General features: G+C 41.1%; 2 protein-coding genes across 3 annotated transcripts in view; one reads left to right on the forward strand and one right to left on the reverse strand.

The window, feature by feature from the left end:
- Window positions 1–3,630, forward strand: part of uhrf2 (ubiquitin like with PHD and ring finger domains 2) — a 28,843-nt gene extending 25,213 nt beyond the window's left edge. For both annotated transcript variants that reach the window (XM_079734753.1, XM_079734754.1), the window contains exon 16: window positions 3–3,630. In XM_079734753.1, the coding sequence (XP_079590879.1) occupies window positions 3–149 (147 nt within the window). In that variant the 3' untranslated portion in view covers window positions 150–3,630. The remainder of the gene's footprint in view (window positions 1–2) is intronic.
- A 445-nt stretch (window positions 3,631–4,075) lies between these two features.
- oaz1b (ornithine decarboxylase antizyme 1b) lies at window positions 4,076–10,225 on the reverse strand. The gene is given in 6 exon segments (XM_079734655.1): window positions 4,076–5,240; window positions 5,471–5,556; window positions 8,278–8,450; window positions 8,848–8,934; window positions 8,936–8,987; window positions 10,051–10,225. Coding segments are annotated over 6 exon segments (651 nt in total). The 5' UTR covers window positions 10,173–10,225; the 3' UTR covers window positions 4,076–5,109.
- Window positions 10,226–12,714: the final 2,489 nt, after the last annotated feature.

The following is a 12,714-nucleotide window of genomic DNA, read 5'->3' on the forward strand; positions in this document are numbered from 1 at the left end:
AGACGTGTCTCCAGCGATCGTTCCGTGCCGAGGTGTACACATGTCCGGCGTGCCGTCACGACCTGGGCAAGGACTACGGCATGGGCCCCAACAAGACACTCCAGATCCTGCTCGACCAGTTCTTCCCCGGATACAGCAAGGGCCGATGAGGTCGTCTTCAGCGGGAAAATATAAAAAATATAACACCCACACGACACTCGCAACCCAACGCTCCCAACAGAGTTCACCTCTTACTTCCCAAAAATACTCGTATAAGCTCCAAGTTTAAAACGCATAGCGCAACAGACAGAAAAAGGAAATAGCCCCAAGTCAAACACACATACACACACACCCACTGCATATGAAGTCATTTGTGTATATGATAGCCCCTTGCTAGACCACATCAGAAAAGGATAAACGTTTGGACCGCCTCCATCCTAATCACCAGCCTAAATTTAAAACCCCAAAGGTCCGGATTGCGCTTTCTTTCTATCCAGTAATTGTACTCACTGCCACACTGTCCGCCAATGCCATGAGTTCATAGTTGTACCTCAAAGGCAATGCATGTCTGCCAGACCATGTGTGTAAGCTTCCGTGTACCACCCAAGCAGTGCGAGGTCAAATTACACTCATTAGAAGGTGTGAGTACTTTAGGCATTCCTGTGCCTAATCTACTAGCAGCATTGTGGGAAGACTCATGTGGCGAAACCATTCAACACTTTTTCCACACCGTTCACAGTTTGTATTTATTTTATAAATAATAAAACGCGTTTAGCATAATTTACCTGTGGTGGCAAGGAAATAAATATTTGTACGGATCGTAAAGTGTTTAATGTCAATTGAAGCACTTTAAAAACATTTGACATTATTTTCTAGCCTCCATATGAAGTCATATTTGGCAGCAAACGATGAGGCAGTATTTTGGAAATGGATATGGATCCATACAAGCAGCAGGTTGTTTTTTCCTTCAAATGTTAAAGCTAGAAAATGGAGCTAAGCTACCACGATTAAGGAACTAAAATCTTGGACAAATGTGAAAGGTTAAGCTAATAAAAACTGACATTTAGGTTGAATGTTAATCAAATTGGTATTAGTCTAGCTAGGCTACTGCTAATGCTGGAGCTTGGCTTGTCTAGCTACTAGCCTGCTCTCTACTTATGAATATTTGTTGCTATCATACGTTAAACACTGCAGTTAAACCCAGGTCATGCAGTACAGATGTAGGCTGTTTATTATTGTGGGATTTTTTTTTTAAGATCTCAATTACAATATAGACAGGAAAAATCTAGTTTGGAGGATGTTCAAAATGAATTGAGTCTCGTTCTTTGATACTCACCAAAAGTTTGTAACTTTGTCAAGCAATCGTGACAAATAACTAACACAAGTAAAGAGTCTGCTGGGGGACTCTAAAGTGTCTGAATCTGCGATAGAAGTTAATTCAATTCCAAGTTACTAAAATGGCTTCTGTCAAATGTATCGTAGGAGAACGCCTTGGCTTTTGTAGGATAAACAATCCAATGAATTATTATAATTTTATTGAATAAAATGATCATAGGAAATATGGAAAACAGCAGTTTTTCATGGAGTCACTTTACAGTCGCTTTTATCCAAAGGGACTTTGAGTGATTTGAGATCCAGGTCATGAAAGGTTACGGCTTTGCTCAGGAGGTGGAGTTGTCTTGTAACCGAAAGGTTGCTAGTTCGATCCCCAGCTCCTCCTAGCTGAGTGTTGATGTGTCCCTGAGCACTTAACCCTAAACTGCTCCTGACGCGCTGGCTGTCGCCTTGCATGGTTGACCCTGCGGTGTGTCAGTGTGAGTATTAACTGATGTAAGTCGCTTTGGATAAAAGCGTCTGCTGAATGCCCTAATTGTAATTGATGTAGGAGCAGGGAGGGAGTTTCTAGGGGTGTCCTCACAGGTGTGCCGCAGACATGTGGACAATACATGGAGGCTGATATTCAAGCACAAGGAAGTTCAACAGATACATCCTGCCAGTAAAATCTCCTGTTGCTTTAAATTGAAACTTTAACGGCATTTTTACCCCAAAAAATGTAAAGGGGATAGACTTCCTTGTCATTCTGATTCCATTTTACAATGTCAATCACCTTGTTACCCTGGGTATAACCAAAAAGAAAAGCATTCACAGAATAACTTGGTTGCACACAATAATCTACTTGATACTATCAAAAAATCACTGCGGATATTCAATGTAATTGTTTGGTTGTGTGACGTCGTCCCAGGTCGGGATTAGTCGTCACAACAGCACACTTTGCAGTTTATGTATTATTATCTACACATGACAATGGTCAAGGCATTACTGACTTTACAACTAGAATAGTGTACAGTAATTATGGTCACAGATTTTACATGATGAATGCAGATTTAGCAGTTTGTGTCATGTAATTTGTCCAAAAAGTACAATAACAGTTTTCAACATACAGTACCTCTCTTATTTGCTCATTGCCGCGTTAATCAGAGCCATCTCACTAGCCGGCATGTCTATTTCAATGGTTCAGCTTTGCATTCTCATGTAATAATACTTCATTGTATTTATGATGACTCTTCGTAATCTAATTGTTTACGTGCACAAAAGTGAGTCACATGGTTGAAACTGCAACTTGGTGATGCAACAATGCCCGAGGTTGACAGAAATACATCATGGAATCTTAGTTAGCTGTACATGTAATCCATTCATTTGATGTGGCTACAAATCAACACCAAACGCCACAGTCGTCAGAAGCTAGATTGTAATTTGGGTAGAGGAGTTCCCCCATGTTATTTTCTGATTGTCTTGTGTAACATCCTGTGTCCCATGCAAGGTTTGCAGTGGGTTTGAAGTCTGCAAACACAGAACCCTTCACTAGTTGATGAATTTTCAGCCGCCCAGGCCTACAACAGGTATTTCGCCAAAGGCCGTGGGTAGGCCGTTCCCGAGGGGGCGGAGTCTAAAGCTGTCCCACACACAGGTTCACATGGACCGAGATATTGACGAGGTCTTTAACTACCCAACTTGGTTCCAAACATTTTGCTAGTCCCGTTGAGGTTTTTTTTTGGCTTATGTTTGGTTGGCTATTTGTTTGTTTTCCGTGGCTATGTCCTCGTTTCCTTTTCTGCAAGTTCTTGTTTTTGTATTTGTTTTTTTTTTAAAAAAAACATGCAAATCCAAAGGATGCTATCGCCTCTAAATCTAACTGTGACGTACTTAACTTTTAACACCGTTGTTCAAGCTTGCTTGACCATTCCTTCTTCTCGGATGGACTGGAGACCTAATAGTCTTCATTTCTGCTGCTGTATGCACCCCTCTCTCTCCCCTCCCTGTTCCCGTCATTACCCTCTGTGCCCTTCAGTACTAACGTTTTTTCTAGACGTCTTGTGGACGCTTGGCTTAAGTGTTGTGTTTTATGTTTTTTAACTATTGCACTCTTTTGACGAAGAAGAAAAAAAACGATTGAAAGACTGTCACGGTCATCCAGTTTCATATACTGTGTAATATTATGTATGTACGCCTTTTGTGTTCAATCATTTTAGCTGAGTCGTTAGTCATGTTGATGTGGAGGTGTCGGACCATGGCAGAGTGTCATCGCGTCATATTGTGATCTGAAATTTTATACATGTTATAATACTTGATATGTACCTATTAAATATTTTGATTCCAGAAAACGACTCTTCTTGGAAGGTTTTTCTTACCTGATTCACTTGAACTGCATTAAGTTGTGCAGTGCCCAAGGTTTTCAGATCAACAAAACGTTTAGTTACTTTATACAATACTTGGCTCAATCAATAAATAGGCAGATTAAATGTATAATATGAACTCTTTAACGTATTGCTCCAATACAATTATACATTTGCGTTGAGCAAGTAGTTGTAGTAATCCACTGATGCAAAAAATAAATTTTATGGCACACATTTGGCATTTAATTCTTTAAGAATGTTTGAATTAAAAAATAAACAAAGTATAGGTATCAGGACAAATATCAGTTATATCCTAGCTTCAGGAGCTTCCTTTCAAATAGTGGATATTTGCATAAGTATATTATTCTAAACTCAAGATGAATGGTATGAATCAGTGGGTGTAATTAATAAATACAATGACATTTTCTATAATTACTTTATTATCACAGAAGCAGGTACCACTATGCGGTTGACAAACTTTAAACTATAATGTAAAGGATTTTAAAGGAATGCTAGTCCAAAACTTCAGAAATATTATATAATCACAACAATTTCTCTTTACTTTAAACAAAAAGCTACAATAACGTCAGGTATACATCACAGAAAGAAGCCAAAACTAAGGCCTCTGAATCAGTCACATGCAACAGCATCCATGTTTTTCACTCAAAACCTTACATATCTAACTTGAATTACTATCCAGCTATAAAGTACCAATAATTGGGGTTGTTGCTCAGAGAGCCTTGTGTACAATCCCAATGCTTATAGTGCAGTGCCGTCCTACAGACGACACTTGGTAACTGCAATAGGATACGTTGGGAATCGGGGATGAAGTCCTGATGCTCGGTTCTAGAACCAGTGACATGAAGGCAAGGCAGCCGTTACACGTGTATCCATCTGACGTTTTTGTTGTACATTCAAGAAACGAAGAATCCTTATTCTCAGTCAATGACCAGGGGAACCATACAGATTTAAAAAAAAGACAAATGCTAAGAATTTAACAAATAAAAGTTTGCAATTGCACGCTCATCCAAAAATCAAAACGAGAAACAAAAAATCCTGCGGTTTCTTCTTCTTAAAACAACACAGACCTACCCATGAACCTTATATGATGGTAGTTTAATAAAGATATACAGATAAGACAGGGTGGAATCTAAATGCACCTCTAACTATCATCTGGGTGGGAGAACAAAAAGGTGTGCTCGTTAGCATCTGGATTACATAAAGGAGACTTGATTAAAACCTTTTTTTTTGTTCTCTACTAAAATTACGATATATAATGTAAACCTATAGAATCAAATGGGAGGTGGGGAGGATGCAGAGGTAACAAGATTTAAAGCACGGGAGGGGCAAACAACGTGGTGGTGGAAACTAAATCTACTTGGGGAGAAGGAGGGGAGCGGGAGGGGCTAAACGGAGTTGGGTCGAGCACAGGGGGGGGGGGGGGTCGTCCGGGGAACTAGTCCTCGTCCGAAGAGTCCCTGTCGAAGGTGTAGGCCATGAAGAGAACGTCAGGACGAGGTGGGACGAGGGCATGGCCCGGTTTCACAATCTCAAAGCCCAGGAAACTGAACGTACGCACTAGCTTGGCTGGGAGAAAATAGATAAGCGTTAAAACAAGTATGAACACCATTCATAATTATTACAGATTTGCAGTTTATACTATTAAAGATGTGGGGTTTATATTACAGATGTGCAGTTTATACTATAACAGATGTGCGGTTTATATTATTACAGATGGTCGGTTAATACTATTACAGATGTGCGGTTTATATAAGGGCGCAGTGTTGTGAATATTTTGCCTGTCCCCGTCAACTTACCACGTTCCTCTCTGTTCTTGTAAAAGCAGACAAACACGCTGTCGACTTTCAGATGTTCTTCAGCATACTCCAGGAGAGCTGCCAAACTGGAAGGAAAGACGACAAGTCCCGGTTAATTAGATGATGCAAACAGAGCCACTGGATTCTTCGCAACACTAGAACATGAATCGCAAGCTACACATTGGCCAATTTCTTTGGTAGAAAGGATTTGAGTGTCACTTCCAACCTCAGAGTACATTAATCAATTTAATAACACTGCCCTGAGAGTCATGTTATAGGTGATGTAAGGGAGCATTTATTGGTTAGAATAAGTTTTAAATAGCTCTATGCTCGGACAGCCATCACTGACACTGAGTGTTTGGTCAGTCACATGGGTCTCACGGTCGCCCTGCAGTAAACAAAACCCAATCCCTGGAATCATTTGCCCACTTTATCCAAATCAGGAGAAAAGTGATTTGCCGCCTTCAAACAAGATTTCAGTGTAGACTAACAATGGTGGAAGAGCCAAAGCTCCCCTTTCCAGCACACCCAGGAACGTCTTACAAAACCAACCTGAAGTAAAGGAAGGGGAAGAGAAAGCTGCCAGGCAAAACACAGGTATCATGGAAGACCCGCATCTATGGTGACGTGTGGGTAAGGGAGGGGAGTGCTCACTGCAAAGACGGATAGGAAGTAGGGCTGGGCGATATACCGGTAGTAAAATTTATACCGGTATATTTTTGAAAGAGATATGTTGTTGAGACAATATCGCCATACCGGTATATTGTATATTATTTTGCTCTTGCCATGCGAGCGCTATTTTATAAGGCCGACCGCTGCTCTCTGAGCCTACAAGCCATGTTCAGCTGCTCCATCCCGCCCCTTACATGTACGTGTTCTCCCACCATGTTACGCATCACAACAAACTTTGAACAAAAACATGGTGGACCCGTAAAAGGGACATGGGGTAAAAAAAATGTTTTTAACGTTTCTCGCGTGCACGAGAAAGTATCTCGTGAGCACTGTGTGTGTGTGTGTGTGTGTGTGTGTGTGTGTGTGTGTGTGTGTGTGTGTGTGTGTGTGTGTGTGTGTGTGTGTGTGTGTGTGTGTGTGTGTGTCGTCAGCGAGTGAGTTGACGAGCGAGGAGAGCGAGCGGTAGCGTGCGTGTCAGTTTAGTGAAGTAGTGAACGAGTCCGGTTGTGTGTAAGAATAAGTACCCAGCCTGTCAAAAATCGGTGGCCGCTTCATTCCGACCATATTCAGACCTATAAGCAGACCGACTGCTGGTCAAAGTGAAGGGTGCTGCCCCCGAGAGCATCGGCCCTGGAGGGAACGTCTCCCCTGTGCGGGTTCCGTATGTTTCAAACAGGCAACACTCTTCTCAATTCCGTGGAACGCTCCGTTCACTTGCATGGGCCCTTCACAACTTCCGGCGGTGTATTTATGTTTGATAATTCACCGTTGCTAAGTATAATTGACCGCTGCCAATGCAAACAAAGGATTTTGTGCCTCTAATGCGTCTTTGGTATCGCTCAACAGTGTTTGTAATAACGCCGTTTACAGAACGGCGTTAGGCAACGCCGTTATTTTTTCAGTAACGTGGTAATCGAACTAATTACTGTTTCCGTCGTTACAACGCTGTTACCGTTACTGTACGTTAAATGCAGTGCGTTACTATGAATTGATTGAATAAACTGCGTAATCCGAACGCACCCCTGGCTTCAAACACAAACTGCTAGTGAGGAGACCGGGTGGGTTAACAACGAGATAAGCGATTATGATTGGCTAAGGCTGAGTCATGTTTCATGGTAGCCAATCGGAGCCAGTGTTTTTACACACAAGCCAGGACACACGTGCCACACACACACGCAAACGCACACACCAAACAGATTCGATGAAGCAGCAGAAATGGCGAGTCCGGAGCAGTAGTAGTATTCGGCAGACGTCCCACAGCCTTTGCAACCAAACAAATTAAGTATATCAGGGCCTTGAATGGGCAGTTCAACCATTTAACACATTAAGGCCAAGGGAAAACTGCTCAGAAAAATCCAAATTCTTTGACAGAAAGCAACTTTCTTAACGCAAATAGTTACTTTCCCTGGTAACTAGTGACTTTTATTATAGAGTAATTCAGTTACTCACTCAGTTACTTTTTGGAACAAGTAGTGAGTAACTATAACTAATTACTTTTTTAAAGTAACGTTCCCAACACTGCTCCTCAAGTAGTCCGGTAACTTTTCAGCCCCAGCGTCTTCGGTTGCTAAGCGACGTCAACGTCTTTGGCAGACTATTTCTCTTCTGATCAACACTACAAATGCTGGTTAAATAATAAATTGTAAAAAGACACACCATGAACTTAAATTGTTTTTTTGTTTAGGCAAGTAGCTGTGTAATCTTGAGATCTTGCTTCAGGGCGAACAGGACACCTCCGATGCGCGTCGGTGTCCTGTTCGCCCTGTCGGGGCTTTTTTCCCCCCGATAATGACCGGCGCTCTATACATTATCCCTTACATATCTGCTGTGCTTCGTTGAGCAAAAACAAAAAAACGAAACCTAAATAAATGGTTGATGGTGAATACTTGTGGCGTGGAGTTAAAACTACACACTTTACCCATTTTATTCAAAATATCGTTATAATATCGTATATCGCCATTCGAACAAAAAATATCGAGATATGAGTTTTGGTCCATATTGTCCAGCTCTAAATTCAGCAAAAACCACGACATTGCAACCAGGGCCTCAAAAGTAATGACTATAATATTCCTGTCAGGGCACACCATGAACAGATACTTGTAACTTCTAGCCTTCCAGGTCTGAACTGTTCTTACCTCTCCTTGCTGCCCTCGGGAAGAGGGTCTTGGGGTATCTCCACGTAGAGCGCATTGTTGCTCAGCACAGCATCCCACTGTATTGCCTTTGTAACAGTGGGGCGACTCTGGAAGTGGAGCATGCCCGGGCGACCGTTTCCCGCGGGCTCTTCAGTCACTGTTAATTTCCTGTCCTGAAAAGGTTAAAGGGAAAGAAAATCAGACTTAACCTTGTAATGCTGAAGCATTAACTTTGTCTGCCTAGTCTACAACACAGAGGTAATTATGGCTTGGGTGATAGACTTTGCGTCATTGTCCATTCCCGTTGTTTTATTGTGGCGTGTAATAGAACAAAAACCGGTGAAAGTCCAATCAGACCTGAAAATATAACTGTTTTCCAGACCCTTAATCCAAAGTTACTTTGCACTGATTCGATTTTGTTGTTGATACATGGCATCAAAGTAAGACGGCAATCCCCTTTTAACTGTGGCGTCCATTGTGTTTGACAGATGAAAAAACGTCTGTGTTATGCCAACATTCACCCCACTGTTTATGAGTACATTGGCACTAGGACCACGGGTCTGAACTCACCGAGTAGAGTGGCAGAGCTGAAGGAGTGTGATCCCGTGCGCCATTCCCTCGCCCACCTGGGATCTTCAGGGGTGGGAGAGGGGCATCAGGAGCACCACAGAGGCCCCGGGCTGCGGGTACTACTACAGTGCAGGGCCAGGCTAGCAACGGAGAAATTAAAAAAGCTAATGATTAGTAATTGGTAATCTAGTAGCCGAGTTAGCCTCTCGTTCGTTATGGGTTAGGGCAATTGTTGACTTCCAAGCCTTGTCTATTATAGCGTCAGTTCTTTTAAGAGAACCTCTTCCTTGTACGTCCAATGTTTTTACCAGGGACAAAAATATAAATTAATCATCTGATTCTTAGGTCATAATACCTAAAATAAATAAATTGGAAAAATGTGTGCAGAACAAAGATGTTAAATTAGTTATTTATCATCAACATGGTGATTTACTAAGAGTTTATTAAAAAAATATATAACCCTCAGATTTTGCCCAATCTCATCTAGCATTTAAAAAAACAGTAATATCTCTTTATTGATTATGGCCCATTAAGCGCCACTTCCGCGATGAAACAGTGGCGTCATTCGTAAACATGCCATAGACCTACGACTTCCGGAGTGGATTCTGTTTGTCAGTCACCATCGTGTCAATGCAAGTGTACTCGACATTGTCTTATTCTCTGTTACCTTTCAATAAAGTATACCCTTATTAATGGAATTTGATTACATTGGATTTCATGTTCGGTGAAATAATTCCGTATTTCTTGAGAAAAGCAGATGTGTTGATGTAAAATTAGCCCAGTAACCGTTACAATAAAATACTATTAACTGCATAGACATGTGCTTTAGTATTTAAGATAAGACCCTCAATTAATTTGAGACAATCCTCAATCCAGTGTGTGTCATCGGATAATTTGTCATGGGCAGTCGATGTTTACCAAAGTAAAAAATCTGTTGTTTGACAAAGCCCTGGATACAGTCAATGTTTGGTTGCTATTTTAAAGTTGTCAGCTCAAAAGCGGATCGTTAACCAACGAGATGGATTGTGTGGACTTGGTCAAAACATCTCCACTTGTATAGTCTTTGATCAATATAAGTGCGAAGTAAAAGGTGTTCTTCCGTAGCTACTAGGCTAACGTTAGCCTAGCCCACCCATCCCCCACAGCTAGCTGTGACGTGCTAGCTAGCTAGCCTACATAAATACAGTCCGTCGCTTCACTTACTTGCCAATCATGTCACAGATACTACTACTTAAATCAGCCATGGCAGCAAAAGTCTGTTTTCCTTCTTTTTCGCGAGCAAAGCAATGACTGTTTAGGATCCGCTGGAGGTTGGATTTTACCATCCGGCCTCGGATAGAGACACGACGTGCTGTTGCTCTCTGCTATGGTCGGCTGTGGAGTGATGCTCGTCAGTTGTTGGGTCCGCTGCTAGACGGCGAGTGTCACATTACGCTCAGTGACACCATCACACTTCCGCTTACAGTATGTCTATTATACTATTCTGTTAGTCTATCCATCCCCCACGCCAAGTTTATTTTTAGCTTCTGTATATATGTATTTGTTTATGTGTGTTTGTGTGTGTGTATATATATGTAAATAAATATGCATATATATGTGTGTCTTTATGTGTTGTGTTTGTTTGCATTTATTATGTATTTATGTATTTATTTTCGATTTGGAGAAAAACAAGCCTGACAGCATATATATAGTTTTACTTCCTAATTTCATGGCAAAAGTGGAAATAAATATAGTGTTTTGAGAGTAAGAGTACCATTGATAAAGACTACTGGTGGCAGGTGTCTACTGACTACTGGTGGTTCAGCAGCAATGTTGCCTTGCAACAAAAGGGTGCTTGGTTCGAACACAATTTTCTCTCTTGTTTCTTGCAACACCAAAATACCTATATTTTAGGTTAATAACTGCCATTGACCTTAACCTGTCCAAGAGGCAGTAGACCTGGAGTTGGTTATTGGACGCTGCACTGTCGATGCCCACTGCAGATGTCTAATTTTGTGTGTTGTACTTGTGTATTGACAAATAAAGAATTGTCCTCTTCTTCTGGCTTGGTCTTCTGCCTGATCGATCACCAATCAATCTTTTTATCTGATTTGCATCGCTGTCAACCAATGCAATCAGGTATCTGTATTTTACGAGGGGCGGTTTTTTTGAGGGACAGGTTTCTAATAACACATAACTGCCCAGTTCCCAACCGTGACTAAACGTAATAATCATGTTATATATTACCTGGACATTCTTCCCCCAAACACATTTACAGAAGGTTTAAACCACCTATGAACTGACTTTGTTATAGAATCCTTGACGTGCACATTTCTCAGTTAAAACCCTCATATACAAACATTGACGTGTGAACTGTCGGTTCATAAGCATCCAATCCAATGAGTCAGCAGATAATTTGATCAATAAACAGACGCAGCTACAGAGTCAACACAAACAGCTAACGGTTTGCTCTCTTGTTATGAACCCTCTCAGTTCTTCATTGAGCTTCAGCAGAACTGTTTGTTCAGCCTTAAGTCAATAGATAGAGCCAAATACTTTTGTCTAACCACTGACAGCAATTAGTAACAATTCCTTGGGTATTCACATTACTTTGAGCATTCCTGAACGTGCCCCAGCACACAACGGTGCACAAAGGCGGTCTAGTGTAGGCATATATTTGTAGACATTTATTTAACATTTATATAGCTGACGCTTCCCCCCCCCCATTATTTTATTTAGTAAAAATGTGTGTGTGTGTGTGTGTGTGTGTGTGTGTGTGTGTGTGTGTGTGTGTATATATGTAAATAAATATGCATATATATGTGTGTCTTTATGTGTTGTGTTTGTTTGCATTTATTATGTATTTATGTATTTATTTTCGATTTGGAGAAAAACAAGCCTGACAGCATATATATAGTTTTACTTCCTAATTTCATGGCAAAAGTGGAAATAAATATAGTGTTTTGAGAGTAAGAGTACCATTGATAAAGACTACTGGTGGCAGGTGTCTACTGACTACTGGTGGTTCAGCAGCAATGTTGCCTTGCAACAAAAGGGTGCTTGGTTCGAACACAATTTTCTCTCTGGTTTCTTGCAACACCAAAATACCTATATTTTAGGTTAATAACTGCCATTGACCTTAACCTGTCCAAGAGGCAGTAGACCTGGAGTTGGTTATTGGACGCTGCACTGTCGATGCCCACTGCAGATGTCTAATTTTGTGTGTTGTACTTGTGTATTGACAAATAAAGAATTGTCCTCTTCTTCTGGCTTGATCTTCTGCCTGATCGATCACCAATCAATCTTTTTATCTGATTTGCATCGCTGTCAACCAATGCAATCAGGTATCTGTATTTTACGAGGGGCGGTTTTTTTGAGGGACAGGTTTCTAATAACACATAACTGCCCAGTTCCCAACCGTGACTAAACGTAATAATCATGTTATATATTACCTGGACATTCTTCCCCCAAACACATTTACAGAAGGTTTAAAACACCTATGAACTGACTTTGTTATAGAATCCTTGACGTGCACATTTCTCAGTTAAAACCCTCATATACAAACATTGACGTGTGAACTGTCGGTTCATAAGCATCCAATCCAATGAGTCAGCAGATAATTTGATCAATAAACAGACGCAGCTACAGAGTCAACACAAACAGCTAATGGTTTGCTCTCTTGTTATGAACCCTCTCAGTTCTTCATTGAGCTTCAGCAGAACTGTTTGTTCAGCCTTAAGTCAATAGATAGAGCCAAATACTTTTGTCTAACCACTGACAGCAATTAGTAACAATTCCTTGGGTATTCACATTACTTTGAGCATTCCTGAACGTGCCCCAGCACACAACGGTGCACAAAGGCGGTCTAGTGTAGGCATATATTTGTAG

Source organism: Pollachius pollachius (assembly GCF_949987615.1).
Source record: "Pollachius pollachius genome assembly, chromosome: 4".
In the NCBI taxonomy this organism is placed as follows: Eukaryota; Metazoa; Chordata; class Actinopteri; order Gadiformes; family Gadidae; genus Pollachius; species Pollachius pollachius.